The sequence below is a fragment of the Globicephala melas genome, chromosome 1 (assembly GCF_963455315.2).
Source record: "Globicephala melas chromosome 1, mGloMel1.2, whole genome shotgun sequence".
NCBI lineage: Eukaryota > Metazoa > Chordata > Mammalia > Artiodactyla > Delphinidae > Globicephala > Globicephala melas.
This window is the reverse complement of record NC_083314.1, coordinates 132073770-132091506: the sequence shown is the minus strand read 5'-3', so window position 1 is coordinate 132091506 and position 17737 is coordinate 132073770. Positions and strand designations below refer to the sequence as shown.

Below are 17737 nucleotides of genomic sequence, written 5' to 3'. Positions count from 1 at the left end.
ACTTTATTTTCTTTTTTCTATGAAACTTAAAGGTTTTTTTTTATAACCTTTTCAGTTGGGAATAAATTGAAAACTTACAGAAAAGTTGCAAGAATAAGAACAGTACAAAACACACCCATATATTCTTTGTCCAGATTCACCTATTACTATAATTTTGCTGTATTTGCTTTATCATTTGCTTCCCCCTCTCCCCAAACATATATATGAAACTTCTTTTGTAAACCATTTGAAGGTAAAATAAATGCATCATGACCTTTTACTCCTAAATACCTTGGTGTGTATTTTCTAAAAATAGGGATATTTTCTTACATAACCACAGTATAGTTACCAACTTCAGTAGTTTATCACTGACACTTATTTAATCATATATATATATTTAAATTGACCTAGTAATGTCCCTTGGAGTCTTTTTTCCAAACTCCAACACAGTCCATTCTAGAGTCAGGTATTACTGTTAGCTGTCATATCTCTTTAGCCTCCTTTAGTCTAGAACACCTCCACAGCCTTTCTTCATCTTTTAAAAAAAATAATTAATTAATTATTTTAAATTTTTGGCTGTGTTGGGTCTTTGTTGCTGCGTGTGGGCTTTTCTCTAGTTGTGGCGAGCGGGGGCTACTCTTCATTGTGTGCAGACTTCTCATTGCAGTGGCTTCTCTTGTTGCCGGAGCATGGGCTCTAGGTGCACGGGCTTCAGTAATTGTGGCACGTGGGCTCTAGAGCGCAGGCTCAGTAGTTATGGCGCACGGGCTTAGTTGCTCCGCGGCACGTGGGATCTTCCCAGACCAGGGATAGAACCCGTGTCCCCTGCATTGGCAGGTGGATTCTTAACCACTGCACCACCAGGGAAGTCCCTCTTCATCTTTTATATCATTGACATTTTTAACGAATATAACATCCCTGCCCTGACGCCCCCTCCCCCGTACCTCAGGTTTCATAGTAAAGTCCTCATTTGGGGTTTAACTTATATTTCTCCATGATTAGATTCAGGTTGTGCATTCTTGGCCAGAATGTGACAAAGGTGATGTGTCTCTCCGTGTATCATCTGGATGCACTGGATTATCATCTCCCTCCATTGGTGATTTAAATTTTGATCATCTGGTGAAACTGTCATATGATGAATTGAGCCTTTTGTTTGAACCTACGAAAATGGTAGTTTCATGATTCAACCTAACATATAAGCTTTATATGGGTTTATGTAGGTAACCTGACCTCTCTGATACTCAGTTTCCCCCATCTGTTAAGTGAGGATATTAATAATTTCTCTCCCATGAGTATCATTGGGAGAGTTAAATAAGGTAATGTATGTAAAATCCGGCACATGAGAGGCACTCCATAAATGTTAGCTATTATTATTTCAGTCAGGCAGTTTAAGGGATCATGGTTTTGCTCTTCCTCTCCGACTCTTAACTACAGGCAAAATCACGACAGAGATAAAGTGGTGGGGGCTGGGCCACCTCAGCTCTGACATTTCAGTTTCCTCATCTGGCGAATGGGAAACGCCTCCTACCCCACAGGGTTGCTGTGAGGTTTCATGGCATATGTGTAAAAGTGCCTGCACATAGAATAGGTTCTTAAAAAAAAGAAGAAGAAAAAAAAAAGGGCTTCCCTGGTGGAGCAGTGGTTAAGAATCCGCGGGGGACACGGGTTCGAGCCCTGGTCTGGGAAGATCCCACATGCAGCAGAGCAACGAAGCCCGTGAGCCACAACTACTGGAGCCCGTGTGCCACAACGAGAAGCCACCGCAATGAGAAGCCCACGTACCACAATGAAGAGTGGCCCCCTTGCAGCAACTAGAGAAAGCCCCAGTGCAGCAACGAAGACCCAATGCAGCCAAAAATAAATTAAAAAAAAAAAGTGATTCTTAATCTGTTGCATGAGGAAAACAGGAATATCTATCAGACTTAAATAAAAAAAAATCCACTGGAGTCTGTCATACAGAGTGAAGTAAGTCAGAAAGAGAGAGACAGGTACTGTATGCTAACACATATACATGGAATTTAAGAAAAAAAAATGTCATGAAGAACCTAGGGGTAAGACAGGAATAAAGACACAGACCTACTAGAGAATGGACTTGAGGATATGGGGGGGGGGGAAGGGTAAGCTGTGACGAGGCGAGAGAGTGGCATGGACATATATACACTACCAAGCGTAAGATAGATAGCTAGTGGGAGGCAGCCGCAGAGCACAGGGAGATCAGCTCGGTGCTTTGTGACCACCTGGAGGGGTGGGATAGGGAGGGTGGGAGGGAGGGAGATGCAGGAGGGAGGAGATATGGGGACATATGTATATGTATAACTGAGTCACTTTGTTATAAAGCAGAAACTAAGACACCATTGTAAAGAAATTATACTCCAATAAAGATGTAAAAAAAAAAAAAAGAAAAAATAGAAGCATAAATAAAGCAAAACTTCAAAAAAAATCCAACATAATGTGGAATCATTCTGAGGCAGTAGAAAGGGATGAAAAAAATATAGCTAGAGCCCAGGACTTGGATATCGGCATAATTTAGCGGCTGTGTGATCTCTGGGCAGATTACTTCACGTTTCGGAGCTTCAATTTTATCATTTGTAATTTGGGGATAAAAAAATCAGTGCACATCCCAGGGGGGTTTGTGTTAATTAATGATGCCTAGCAGTAGTTGGGCACTCCGTCAACATCTCCGGAACGAAGGGGGAAAGACTAAAGCATTCACCTGTGAGCTGCCAGGGGCTGAGCGCTCCCCCGGCTGGCGCATCCCTGCGGCGTCCCCGCCTTGGTCGGCCGCACCCGCAGGCTCAGCGCGAGCGAGGTCCCCACCCTCCCCGCCCCGCATCCGGCCGCAAGCTCCTCCCCCCGCGGCCGCGTCCTCCCCGGCGACTGCCTGGCACCTGGCAGAAGCGCGGCGGCCGGGGAAGCGGGAGGCGATCCTCGGACGGCGGCGGGCGGCGGGGGAGGGGCGCGGGCGCACAGATGGGAGCAACTGAGAAGAGCGGCAAGAAGAGCCGGAGGCTGTTTTCTTCGCTGCGGCCGTGGAAGGCAACCCGGCGGCTGTGGCGGACGCGCTCGGCTTCCAAGGCGGCGCAGGGTGAGTGTGGGCGCGGCCGCGGGACCTGTTACCACGAGCGGCGGGCGCCGGCCTCCCGCTGAAGCGGGGCCGCGGTGGCTCCGGCTGCTGCCGTGGGCGGCATCTCCCGCTGGGTTCTCGGCCCCCGGAGCCCGCGGGCGGGGGCCGCGCCGCCTGGACGTCTGGCCCTGCCTGGGCGACCCTCCTCCCTGACCCTCGGCCACGGGGACTACAGCAGTCCCCAAGCTCCCCCGGGGCCGCTCGACGACAGTCCCTTCTTCCCCCTCCACCCTTTAAGCGTATCTCCCCTTGGCCCAGGTGGTTGCAGCTTGTTAATTTCCCGCACAAGTCCCTGTCTGTCCGTTTGGCTCTGGACAGAGGGAATCCGGGGTGCCTCTGGAAAACAGTTTGCATCCCCCTCCCCCCAAAACCTGGCCGGCACCTGCAATGCAGTACCCGTTGGGGGATTTAATCCGCACCCAACTCTGCCTTGGAGGTCCTCCCCATTGGACCCACCCTCTTTCCAACCCATCTGTTATCTTGTAAGCTCTAGTCACAATTAACTATTTCCCAAACACATTCCACCCTATCCTCACCAGGGCCTTAACTCACATTTATTCAGTCACTGACTCACTGCATTCATTCATTCCATAATTTTTATCGAGCTCCCCTGTGTGTCAGGGCCCAGGATTGAACGAGATAGGCAAGGCCGCAGCTCATGGAACTACTTTTAAAGGGGGAAACAGACGTTACACACGTCAAATAGGTAAAAGTCTCCATTGCAGATTGCTCTGTGTGCTTGGAAGGAATCAAATCGTCTGCTGGGAGAGAAGAAAAGGTAGAGGGGCCCTAGCTTACTTGGGGGGTGGACAGGGAAGGCGTCTCTGCGGCCATGCAATTACAGCTGAGCGTGAAGACTGATTCAGAGTTACTCCAGCATGGAAAAGTGAGGCAGGCAGGGCCTGGGTCAGGGTCTGGGTAGTATATGATGAGGAGTTTGGATTTTATTCCAAGTGAGCTGGGAAGCCACTAACATGTTCTGAGCACAGGGACATGACACGATCTGCTGGCTCATTGCCTTCCCTCTATCTGCAGTGGCCATGCCTTGGTCTCAGCCTGGCCAATTCCTACCCGTCCGTTAGGACTAGCACAAATGCATCTCCTCTGTGAAGCCTTTCCTGGGATAGGTGCCACCTGTAACCTGTCTGCTGGTATTTCATCATCATTTGTCACTGTTCATCTGCTATTATAGATTCCATGTGGGCAGGTTCTCATCCACTTCATCTTTGCATCCCCCACCAGGCTAAGTCAGAGCTGGGTACTTTGTAGATACCTGTCTGCTTGTGTGTGTGTGTGTGTGTGTGTGTGTGTGTGTGTGTGTGTGTGTGTGTGTCTGTCTGTCTGTCTCTGTGTCCTATCATGTCCTTTTCGTCTGTTTCCATCATCTGAGGATTCTTCAGAGGCTGACATGCCTTGAGTTCTAAAATGGCCGACCTGAGCCAGGGCAGAAGCTAGACTGCAACAGGGCCGCATCACCCCCATCTCCACCCCAGGGTTTTTACGAAGATTAAATGAATTAATGAGTTAATAATTGTAAAGTGCTGGCACATAGTAAGCATTCTAAAAAGAAATTTGACAAAGAGCAAAAATAATTATCCTTCAAATATTTGTGTTAGAAACAACACCAACTATTGTGTTAGAAACAAGCTTTTCTATTGTTGATGGTTAGGGAGGCTCTGTGGCTTGGCCTTGTCATCCTGCCGGCTTTCAAAGGATGTGTTATTACTTTTAGTGAATGCGCCAATTAAATTCCTTCCACACTGCATCAAGAACTGTTGCGGAAACTTAGTAGGTCTAAAGGCTGACCACCCCTTTTCTTTAGCTTGCCTGAGTAGTTGAATAGATTGGTAATTGCAACAAGTGTTCCTTGAGTGATACTTATATGCATAGTGTTATTCCAGGTGTTGTGTGAATGTTTTACAAAAGAGGAATAAATGGGTATTCCCACTGCAGTAAATTGGGTTAGAATAAGCTTTTTAGTTTTATAATTTTTAAACCCAGGTGTATACTGTGTACACAACCATCCTGTCTTTTTCTTCTTTGTTCCCATTGTAGAGTTCACCCATGGCTTACCTGGGGCCCATTGCCACGCCACACCTCTCTTTTCTTAGGTAGGATCTTGGCAGATCACTGTATTTCCCTACTTCCCCTTCCCCCCTACAACCTGGAGATGAGGCCATTATAATGTCTTATGTTATATGATACTTTACAGTTTATGGAGTAGGTCAGCTATAAGGTCTTGTTTGTTTAGATCTTAACTAACCTTGGAAGGAGGGAGGACAGATGGTATTTATTTCCCCCATTTTGTAAATGAGGAAAGTGAAGCAAGAGACAGAGTAACTTGCAAGAGGTCATAGGACTGGTGTGTGGCCAATTCAGGCCTGACTACCCACACAGCTTCCTTTCTGCCACATCGGCACAAAATAAACATGTTCCAGTATCTATACACATGGAGGGAAGAAGTAAAATTAATAAATATTATGCAGTGAATGAAATCCATATCCCAATTTTATTTAATTTTTCTTAAAGGTGGCCTGAGTTTCTCACGATGATGTCAGCGTCACTTGGGGCATCTACAATCATATGCTTTGGTGCCAGACAGACGATGATTTGAATCTGCCACTAGTAAGTGGCACACTAATAAGCTGTGTGATCTTGGGCAGGGTGCTAAATCTTTCTAAAACTCAGTTATCTATCATACGTAAAATAAGGATGATACTCCTATGTTATAATGTTCCTGTGATGATTATATGGGTTATTGTATATAAAGTGCTTGTTACATAGTAGCTCACAAGGTGGTGGTTGTTATTTTTATCAATATTAGTCCAGATATTGCACCATATGATCACACCCCAAATATGGAAAGTTCAATGAGCGGTGGGAATAAAACATGGCTGGAAGCTCTTCAGGGGCCGCAATCCCTTCTGGACCAATCAGAAGGCCTTCTACATCAGTATCCTTCTTTCTACCCTCCCTTCCTTTGTTTTTCAGCAGGAGGCTACAGATGAGAAGTAGCATAGCTTCTGGGGACCTCTGGCATCTGTTCAGCTTAATATTGTATCCTGAATATAGAAGACATTCAATAAATATGTTTAGTTATTGGATAATAATGAATGAATGGTTAAGTAATGAATGAATCCTCTGGGATGTATATATTGATTCCTTACTTCCTTGCTAATACTCAGTACTGTCAGAATTTTTTGATGCGTATGAAGTGGTACTGCATGGTGCTTTTATATTGAATTTCCCTGATGAATAATGAAGCTGGAGATCTTTTCACATGAATATTGGCCATGTGTGACCAAGACATGTGTGAACGCCTGTTTATGGTTTTTTTTTTTGGTGGTTCATGTTTTTTTAAAAAATCTGCTCATAGGAGTTCTTGAAATCTTCTGGATACCAATGATTTACCTGCTTATATGTCCAAGCAACTTAAAAAAATCTACTAACCATGCAAGCTGTTCTAAATGAACAAGCTGTGTCCAGTAGAAATTAAGCCCCTAAATTGCTTCCAGCTTTTGCAGAGAACCAGATTTACGTCAAATATCAAAGCTTTAGCTTATAGAGAAGGGAGCGGATAGTTGGTGGAAGTATTTTGTGAGCAGTAGGCTTTCCCAGTCCTTGAAATGATGGTAGAAAACCAGTCCTGAGCTCTTCCCCCCAGAAATTGCCTCCTGCAAATGCTGGTGGCCGAAGTGCCCTTTCCTGAACTTCAGTTATTCCCTGGGAAGACACAGGTTGGACCTGGAGTCAGTCTATCCGCAGGTAGTGCTTTCCAGGACTAGTTACCTGGAGGAAAGAACAGAACACTTGTCAGGTGACCTGTGGTTTATCCTTACTGCCATTTTTTGGCCATATGTCCCTAAAAACAAATCACATTGAATGGAGATAATGGTCACTACCTAGGGATATTGGAAAGATCAACTGATATCATAACTATGAAAGGACCATATAAATGCAAAATATATTTGCTAGGCTCTGTGAAGTAGCCAACCCTTTGCCGGAGTGGGACTTATACCCAATAGGCCCCATACCTTCTCCTACCCTCTGTTCTGCATACAGGTGCCTGATTGTAGAGTAGTAGTTCTCAAGGGTTGTCTCCAGACCAGCAGCAACAGTGTCTCCTGGAACTTGCTAGAAATGCAAATTCTTGGAGCCCACCTCAGAGCTACCAAAGCAGAGACTCTGGAGGTGGGACCCAGCAACCTGTGCTTTACCAAGCCCTGCAGTAATTCTGGTGTGTGCTAACCTTTGAGAACTGTTGGCCTAGTGGGATGTGCAAAGGCTTTAAAGACAGTGAATGTGGGTTTTTCAGTCTTAACTCTCCCATTTGCCAGCTTGTGCGATGAGCAGGTTACTAAGCTCTTGGGCTTCCAAGCTCTCATCAATAGAAGGAAGATGATGTCACTTCCGTCACAGGGGTGTTGTGAGAAGTAAATGACAGGCAGTATCCTGGCTCTGCTACTTTTTTGCTATGTGTCCTTTGGCAAGTCTCCTTTCTTCTTTCTGCCTCATTTTTCTCATCTAAAAAAGACGGACTGGCAAGCGTTAACGTGCATGCCTTGCTTACCGTGTGCCAGCCGTGGTCCTAAACCTGTGAATATTTTAATTTTATTTAATTCTTACAATAACCCTGTTTTACAGTCTCTATTTTATGAACGAGAAAACCGAAACACAAAGAGGATAAGTAACGTTTCCAAAGTTACACAACTAGTAAGCTGGGATCCAAACCCAGGCAGTGTGCTGTGAAAGTCCTCGCTCTAAAGGCCATGCTTGGCAAATAAGTTCTTTGAAAGGATGGTGATGATGATAAGAAGATTGCCTTGCACACAGTGGGTACTCCATGTGTTAATTCTGTTCCCCTTGCCTTGTGGCTTGGCTTCATCGGAGCACACCCAGCTTTTCTTACAGTCATGCTGCCCTTCCCTGCGGTGACCCTAATCACAAAGCCCCATCCCCTCCCCAGCCCCCAGTCAGCGGTTTTCTCACTCCAGTTCATCTCGCTTACGGCCACTTGGATGCTCTGAGCAAACCAGACAGGCGTGGCTGGGGGAAGACCGACTGTGGTGGTGCAGGTGAAGTCATTCTCCTGTCACCCCACCCTGGCATGTTTTGGAAATGAATGACTAATCCAGAAGAGAGGGTCCAGGCAAGTTACCGAAAGATCATTGGGTCTGCCCAATTTGAGAAATATCCTCCCAGTCTCTTTTGCTCTCAGATTTCCAAGGGAATATAAAAGCCTTTGTTGCTGAGTTTTTCTTCGGAGTAAAATTTACAGCTGGGAAGTTGAACCCACAGTGTTAACAGCAGCGTTTTTTTTCCTTTCATTTTTGTTTTGCTAGGACAATGAAGAGCCTTATTCTCTTTCAATTCAGGGTGTCACTCATTGTTCTTGAAAATTCTCTTTGGTTTTGCTCTCAAGATGGCCTCCCTTGCTGGGCATGACTCACCGGTCTAATGACTCAGAAGTGGCATCCAACAAGACAAGGACTGTGCAGAGCTGTGCAGGGACTTGTGGCCAGTGGAGCCTGCCTGAAGCTTTCCCTAAACCCGGTTATTGAGATGGAGCATCGTTTCCATTAATGGATGTTTAGAATGGTTGTTGGTACCAGTTTATTGGAAGCATGAGGCAGTGCCTTGTTCTGGAAGGCTCCAAGGCTTGAGTCTATCCTTGTCCCTCAGCTGGGTGTGGCCTTGAGGTTTACTGTGGGCAAGACAAGGCTTCTAAGAATTTACCTGACCCTGCTTGGAATGGCCACAGAATCAGCCAGTGTAAGGCTTCTGTAAAATTTGTATCAGGGAAAATAAAGGCTCTTCTTATCTGAAGAGGACTTCAAATCTCTTTCAACTTAATTTAAAAAAAATCTATTAAGGATGAATAGAAAGATGAACATCTATGTGACAGAACAGATTCAGCAAAATGTACTTGAAGATGTTTGCCATGCAATTCTTCCAACTCTTTGTATTTTGAAACTTTTCAAAATACGGTGTTGAGTAAAATGCAGGTAACCCTAGAAATGATCATACTCTTGTAAAAAAATTGCTTCCTTGTTAACATAAATGGCAGGTTCTCTCCCACTTCCTCACTCCTCCCGGGCTTTGTCTTTTTTCCTGGGGAGCCTGCTTGATGAAAAAGGGCCTGGAGTGAGCCTGGCAGGGGGTGAGCTAATCCTTTACACCAGGGCTTTATCTTCTTCCTGATATGTAATTCTCACAATAGCCATATAAACTAGTTATTATTTTCTGCATTTTATGAGGAAACTGAGGTGCAGAGGGGTACACTTGATCCAGGTCAGTAGGTGATAATATTAGTCTTACAGCATTTATGGAGCCCTCCCTTTATGTGTCAGGCTTTGTGCTCTGTACTTTACATGCATTAACTCATTTGAGCCTCATCCTACCCTAGGAGGTAGGTGCCTTCAGTATCTTCATCTTACAGATCAGGAAATGGAGACTTAGAGAGGTGCAGGAACATATCCCAGCTTACTCTAGGAGCCAGGAAGTGGCAGAGCCCATGTTTGAACCTGGTCTCTCCTGCTTTATAGCCCTTGCCCTACTATTCAGACCCAGTCCTCGGCCTAACTCAGTAAATCAGTATACGTTGTAGAAACCTCTTGTTCTGAGACCACAAGCTCTTTGAGGACAGAATGTTTTGTTCAGCACTGTGTCATTCCCAGTCTTCAGAGCAGTGTCTGGCATAATGAATATTTATTGGATGAAAGAGTACACGGATGGTGTCTTCTCATCACCCCCTCCTTCACCCTATCTGCCCCTAAAGGTGCTCCTAACTGGGTACGTTTTGGCTGCCCTGGCCTTGGTCCTTGGAGATGGAGATGCCCGTTTCTTTGATGTGGTTTATGGGGCAACATGCCTCATTTGGTGGCCAGTGAAGAGTTCCAGTGAAGGCAGATGTTCCTCATTGGCCTTAAGTTGTCAAGGATGCATAAGGATATTATCCACTGTCAAGGAAAGATGGGAACAAAAACAAAATAAAATTTCCCCAAACTTTAAGGGAGTCTTTAAATTGTGGTGGCTTAGAAATCAACTCCAGGACCCCTAGTGGCCACGACAGGCTTTCCCTCTATAGCTATATTTGACTCTCGGGCTGCCGTAGTGAGCAGGTAAACACTAGCAATTAGTTCTCTTAATGTGCCCAAGTATGTTGATAATTATCCTTTACACTTATGTAGAACTTAGTTTACAAAGTACCACATCTGCTCTCCCTTTTGATCTTCTGAACAGCCTGGACCACACACAGGGCACGGACGATTAGCCCCACTTTACAGATGAGGAAACTGGTACCAGAGAGGTTAAATCACCTGCTCTACGCCACTCAGGTAATAGTGGTAGAGAGAGGTCTTCAACCCTCTTTTCTCACCTCCTACTCTGGCAGATTTTCCTTTTCAATATTGTACTTAACCCAGCAATTTCTGGGGATGAGCGCAGGTTGGTGCATTTCTTTTTGTTGCTCTTCTTCCATCTTGGAGGTGAGTGAGGTCCTGGATTGGGTCAGTTAATCATTCTGGATGTCAGTTTACCAGTCTGTATATTGGGGAATAAACACTACCCATCAGTGAGTGCACTTGGAGCAGAGGAAGTTGTGAGGGTTTGCAACTCAAAAAACAATTTCTAAGTGAAGATGTTTGGAAGGGACTGTGATGACTGGTTCATTTTCTGTAAAACAAGTTCAATGGCACCTCCCCTGGCCACACTATCTAAAATGGCAACTCTGTTACCTCATTATCATGCTTCATTCTTCTTCACGGCATTTACTGCCATTTATTATATGTTTATATTTGTTTGTTTATGGCCTGTCTGAATCCTCCCACCCAAATGTGATAGCCACGAGAGCAGGGACTTGGTCTGTTTCCTGCACTCTTGAATTGCTAACAGGTGGAGTTGTGCCTGGCACAAATAACCGTTGTTGAGTGAATGAATGAAAGAATGAATCTGAGGTATGTAATGATTGGAAGTAAGTTTGCATTGGATGATTGAAAGATTTGCTTGAGTACTCCTTGCTGTCTAGCAGAGAGGGGGTTTGGTCTGGCTTCCACAGATCCATTTCTGTCTCAGCCATCCAGTGGCTTAAGACCAATCACTAAAGCCTTGAGTACCAACTTACACCTGGGTGAACTGGGTTCAATAACCCAGGTCCATTCAGCAGACATAGGTCATTGGATGGCACTGTATGCCTCTGCATTGTAACAGCCGGTGAGTGGCTTGAGGACTGGGGCTGGTTCCCGTCACTGTTCTGTCCGCAATACTTAGCATAGAGCCTGGTCCACAGAGAGGTAAAAGAAGTGTTTGCTGAATGAATGAATATGTAAGAGGAAACAAGCACAGGGCTCTTAATCCCCCTCCAAAGTGAAGGTCTCCATTTGAGAATAAGCTTGGTGCATGGCACATGTGGTCCTCTTTCAACTTGAATCAAATCTTTCCAGAGACGAGGAGGCACTGAACAGTTGATTCCCTAACCTACTGCAAGGAAAGGCAAGCCTAGGCTCCAGATCCAGTTCCATGCCATGTTTTGGAATTTGTGTTTACGTCTGTCTTCATTCCCCATCCTTTCTGCTCCAGCATAAGCAAAATTATAACCCCTGCACGCTGACTTGCATGCAATTACCAGAGCCCGGTGCTCCTCGGCTGAGGGACTTCTCCCCCAAGACCGCTGACTGTCTGAATGACAAATCCAAAGTCAGGGTTGCAGAACCAGCCGGACTTTCCTGCTCCTTTGCAGCTGAGGGAGGAAGGAGAGAATGAAAGATTCTGAAAATAAAGGTAAGGGGCCGACTGCAGAGGGTAGGTAAAAGAGGCTAGGGATAAGATGTCACTCCATGGACATGTTTAGTGTATATTAAATGGCTGATTTAAAATTAGTGTGCATATATTATTTAAAAATTCTAGTATATAATAATAAACGTGACTTTTAAAAATAACTGATTTCTGGTTTCCAAATACTGTCATTCAGTTGTCCATTTTTGTGCTACTAAATATAACATTTTTGCATTCTTCATTTAATCTTGGCTGAATAACACATATTTACATTTCACAGACTTCCTTATAATAGTTCCCTTTTATTTTGCAAGTGTTCAGAATACTTAATTAATATATAGGTTTCCGGTGCTTTATTGGAATTGCAATATCTGAAATACTTCGGACTTTTGCAGTTTGGGTTCTTAAGAAAAATGTAGAGGGAGAAAGAAGCCTTTAATGAACATTCACCTTTTCGGGAGGATCCAATGGGGAGCCGTCACTGACCTTCAGAAGTGTTTATCTTGCAGAGAGAGATTCAGATGCAAACTCCCCCCACTCTGCTAGCTTCCATCCCCTAGATCCCTGGTAACAACCCCCCTTCGCATCCCCCCCTCGCTCTCGCCCCCTCCCCCTCAACCCCCGGCCAATTCCGCTTGAGGCATGGGGGAGGAGAGAAACGGATTTAAATGAAAACTCAGGAAAGGTCAGGTCTCTCAAATGAGCCAGCCAAATAAATATTAAGTTCAACAACAAGGATTCTGGAGGATTCTGGGGTTTCAAATTCCGAGGGTCCTTAACATTTTCTGCCGCAGATGGGGGAGGAGCGATAGATCCCAAGGCTCGGGAGGCTACACGCGTTCCCCAATCCTGTTTCCAGGAAGGAGCCCTTCCGTGGTGTTGCGTAGGTGCGGCTCCTGGTCCTGCCGCAGGAGGAAGGCGCAGGGCGGCTGGGCTCCCGGGAAAGCTCCGGGGCAGCCGCCGAATCTCCGCGTAGCCTGGCTCAGCCCCTGCCTCCCCCCAGCTAATTTTAGGGTTTGCCCGCCCCCCTTTTCCCCAGCAGGCGTTCGCTGATCTCACCTCAAGCCTCTCTGCAGCAATTTCCACCCCTCCCTCTCCTCCCAGCACGCTCTGCTTTAAGGAGGCCCCAGCACTTTGCCCTGGGGCACCGGGCTTGGGTGCTCAGGTGGAGGCTGGCACACAGCGCCGGAGCAGGTTGTTCACGCCCACCGACCCTCCGCAACACCGGAGCTGGGTGGTTCTCTTCATTGGTGAGACCGCCCAGGCCCCAAGCCTTCTCCTAACTGCATGCAGGGCCGCCCGCTTGGCCTTCACCAGCCCAGTCCTCAGGCACACGCTCTGGCATGTTATAAGATTCTCAACTTGTAATGAACAGTGATGTTTATTCCATATTAAAAACAAACAAAAAGCAACCAACCAAACAAAACCACACACAGCCTGATGCCGGTAGGAAGGCTGGTATTTTAATCTATCACGCTGCTTGTGATGAAGGCTCTTAAGCAATTTCACTTACTATAACTGAGGCTTTAAGAGGGTCTGGGGTAGCTGGTGTCGGTTCCACATAGCGATCTCTGCGGTTTTGATGTTTAAATTTTGATTAAACAGCCTTAGCGAGGCGGAAAACAGATTTGCATGGCCCTGGTAAATGCAAAGAGTGCCTGTCTACTGCTGTTTCTAAGCCAAGCTCTCATGGACAAATAAAACCTGTGTCTGTGTAATCAGAACATTTTAAATAAACTCAGGGAGAATGTTGGCCTTTCCTGTGTCGTTTTCAGTAGCTGGAGAAAAGGTTTCTGGAAAGAAAAAAATGTGCTTATGTGCCATGTCATGCTAGGCCAGGGGCATGGTTTAGAAAAAGTTAAGACTGCCTGAGCTGGAGGCTCATGTTAGGTTAATATTCACCCCCATTTGGAATTGAAACACTCGCAGTTTCTCAGTGTATCAGGCAGGATGCTTTAGGCTTCAAATCCCCAGCTGCTTTTTTAGGGGAGTTGGTATTTAGAATTTTTGTTTCACTTTGTTCTGGAAGGAGCCTTGGTTGGAAGTCAGGATGGTTAGGTTCTGGCTTGTTTTGCCACTAACTCACTGGTGACCTAGCACAATACCCACGATTTTTTCGGACCTGTTTCCTTATCTCTAAAATGGATAACTGTTAGACCAGATGACTGTTCTTCAGATTGTGGGTGGTAAGAAAGCAATTTAGTGAGTCTCAAGCAACCTTTTAGAAAGATGAAATAGAATAGAAAATGTCAGAAACCATTGCATATGGTAAGTGTAAATAATGGTTTCCTGTAACTTCTGTTTTAGATGTTTATGTTTGTTTATGTATGTAGATATGGACTGTATTGATGTCAGATCAGTTTCTCGCTGTGAATCCCAGGCAAAAGAGTTTGAGAAACACTGAAATCAGTCACAGCTTCCTAGTTTGTCAAGGAGTCTATGAAATGCAGTCCATTTTTGTTTATGTATGTTGAGAATGTCAGTAGTTTTCCTCAGAATTTCCAAGGGGTCTAAGACCCCAAATAGGTTATGAATTATTGTGTTTCCCCCAAGGCCCTTCTAAGCTAACCTCTTAGGGATCAAAGAATCCTTTCAGGGCCGGGAGATGGGCATGTGTTGACAGGACCAGCTGAGTGTGAGATGTGAGGTGGGGTGTGTGAGCATGTTGAAGAGAACGTATGACCGTGGTAACTATACCATGAGAGCTATTTGTAGGTTCCAAAGTGCCAGTTGGTGACCTGAATATGAAACACAAATATCTAAAAATTAGAGTCTTTGTGATGAAAAGTACCACAGGAAAACTATTAAAATGTTGTGCATTGTTTAGAAGTCAACTCTCCTTGGAAACAGGTACCAGGTAAAATTTTAAGAGGTTGACAGGGACAAATAAAGCATCAGGCTGTTGGTAGGCAAAAACTGAATTTTATAAGCTACCATCACATGACTAGTGTTCTGTAAATGTTGAGCTGTGGTTTAATAAATGCCTTTCTTTCTTTTTTCTCTTTTTAGTACATCTTGTCTTAAGACAGTCCAGTGAGGCTTTTAAACACAAAAGGCATTGTATAGCATTTACCCAGCACATCTCAAAATGCTTTGCAAACCAGGAAAAAAAAATTCTGTATGAGGCAACTCAGAAGAAAATAGTTGAATGAGTTAATAAGTAGGTATTGGCAAGCATGACAGCTAATTATAATAATAACAGCCATAGCTCCTATTTAATGAACAAGTAGTATGTGAAAAGCTCTTTTCAAGGTACTTTACACATTGTCACAGCACTGCAAGGTTGGGGGTATTTTACATGTAAAGAAATGGATTAAGAACTTTTTACAGGGCACATAGCTAGTAAGTGGCAGAGCCGGGATTCAAACCCAGCTCATTTTACCTTCAAAACCATTCACGTGGTAGGCAAGGGCTTTGAGAATGAGTAGCGTGGGAAAATTGCAGAGTTTTTAATAAAATTTTCAACATCATTTATTGCTAGAATTAATTTACTTATTATAAAAAGGGAAATGTGAACCATAGAAAATGATGGCTTTTGTGTATTTTTCTAGATTGTGATTATTTGGAAAATAGGCATTTTAACTCTTAAGTTCAGCTGCAAATTTTCCTTTTATTTTATAAGTTCTCTCTTTTATGAGTAAGGTTTTAGAAGCAGAGATACGAAAGAATAGGAGTGGAGAGTTTGAAAGTTTGGGTGGAAACATTTTTTTTTTCCCTACAACAGTTTAGGGCAAATAGTTCTCTTTTCAATTTTTCTATGTTTTCTTTCAAAATAACAAACATTACATTTTGTGAGCAAATAAAGTTATGCATAACATTTTAACATGGTAAAACTAGGATTAGAGCACACTGATTCCTGAAAGAATCTGATTTTTTCCTGAAAGTTATTACAGAATCTGATTGGGAGTTTGAATATGGTCAGATCCAGACTTTTAAACTCTAAATATTTAAAACACTATGGTGTACATCCCCCAATCTGTAATTCAAAATGAAGTAAGTGCAAGGAAATCCAAAAATGTTGTGTGTGGTTTTTTTTGTTTTTTTGTTTTTAACAACCATGACTACCTTTAGAGAAGACTCAGATTCTTTCAAGAATTTGTGCTTGCTGCTTGGGACTGCATAGGTCAGGCAAACGACGTGTATTGGTTGGGGTGATCTGTAAATGGCTGAGTGAGTTCTCAGCTTTCACGGCTAGCATGAGATAGAGCTGGGTTTAGAGCCTGGACTATGCCATTGCTTCTCAGATGGACACAATACTGCTTCCTGTGGAACATACTAGAAATATGCAAGGGGCTGTAGCAGCATTCACTGGGAAATGATAGATGTCCTGCAATGTTCCGGACTGTTCCATGTAATGATGAATTTAATTATCTCTTGTCCTGTGCAACTTTCAGATGTTTTGCTGAAGGCATAAGTGTAAACCCTCTATACTTTTCTGAGCCTAGAATATAAGTTGGTATTACATATACACTGAAGTTTCTGGGATTAAAAATGTTGTGTAAAGCAAGGAAAGATTACACTTAATTTTGTTTGGAAAAATCACTTACCCAAAGCGTCAATTGGTTTGAGACATCAAAACGACACACCTGTCTCATTCAATCTATGTACTTGTACATGTATCTGACTATTAATGTCATCTAATATAGTCTTTCTTGAGTATTTGCATATTGAAATCCATATTGTTTTGCTATATTTATTAACTTTTCTTTCCTTTCACTTTTACACTGTTGTTGGTATGTGTGGTATAGTTATTGTTGTTTAATTGTGTGTTAGGTAGGATATTTTATCTTTAAATTTCATTTTGAGATACTAAACAAGGAAATACAAAATATTTTTTTATTTGTATATATATATGTTACTCAGAGTATACAAAATGACTTTATTTTTACCTCTTTAATAATTTAAAAGAATTTCAGCCAACATCAAAACTTTTGGAGATTATATATTCAATTCTATAATTCTGGTTCCTTTAATAAAATTTGGACAACAAGATTGAGGTGAGCACAAACTGCCCTCTTTAAGGGCAGAAATACTGGGATATAGGTGATATAAATCTAAAAAATGATGTCACTGGTAATATATATTTATGCTACTGTAACTGGCATTTTAAAATTTCATTTTCTAATTGTTTGCTGTTAGAATATAGAAATATAGTTAATTTTTATTTGTTGACCTTATTTCAGTGACCTTCCTAAATTAACTTATTAAATAGTTTTTAGATTTTTGTAGGTATTTGGTTTTCTATAAATAAAGACAGTTGTATTTCTTTTTTTTTTTTAACATCTTTATTGGAGTATAACTGCTCCACAATGGTGTGTCAGTTTCTGCCCTGCAACAAAGTGAATCAGCTATACATATACATATATCCCCATATCTCCTCCCTCTTGCGTCTCCTTCCCACCCTCCCTATCCCACCCTTCCAGATGGTCACAAAGCACCGAGCTGATGTCCCTGTGCTACGTGGCTGCTTCCCACTAGCTATCTATTTTACATTTGGTAGTGTATATATGTCCATGCCACTCTCTCACTTGGTCCCAGCTTACCCTTCCCACTCTCCATGTTCTCAAGTCCATTCTCTACGTCTGCATCTTTATGCCTGTCCTGCCCCTAGGTTCTTCAGAACATTTTTCTTTTTAGATTTCATATATATGTGTTAGTATACGGTATTTGTTTTTCTCTTTCTGACTTACTTCACCCTGTATGACAGCCTCTAGGTCCATCCACCTCACTACAAATAACTCAATTTCATTTCCTTTTATGGCTGAGTAATATTCCATTGTATATATGTGCCACATCTTCTTTATCCATTCATCTGTCGATGGACACTTAGGTTGCTTCCATGTCCTGGCTATTGTAAATAGA

General features: G+C 43.5%; 1 protein-coding gene across 3 annotated transcripts in view; it reads left to right on the top strand.

The window, feature by feature from the left end:
• Positions 1–2853: 2853 nt before the first annotated feature.
• Positions 2854–17737, top strand: part of DNAJC6 (DnaJ heat shock protein family (Hsp40) member C6) — a 155747-nt gene continuing 140863 nt past the window's right edge. Inside the window, exon 1 of one of the 3 annotated variants that reach the window (XM_030865857.2) lies at positions 2854–3064. In XM_030865857.2, the coding sequence (XP_030721717.2) occupies positions 2950–3064 (115 nt within the window). In that variant the 5' untranslated portion in view covers positions 2854–2949. Of the gene's footprint in view, positions 3065–11683; positions 11882–17737 lie in introns of those variants that run through there. The other 2 variants (XM_060304700.1, XM_030865858.2) reach the window with 2 other exon arrangements.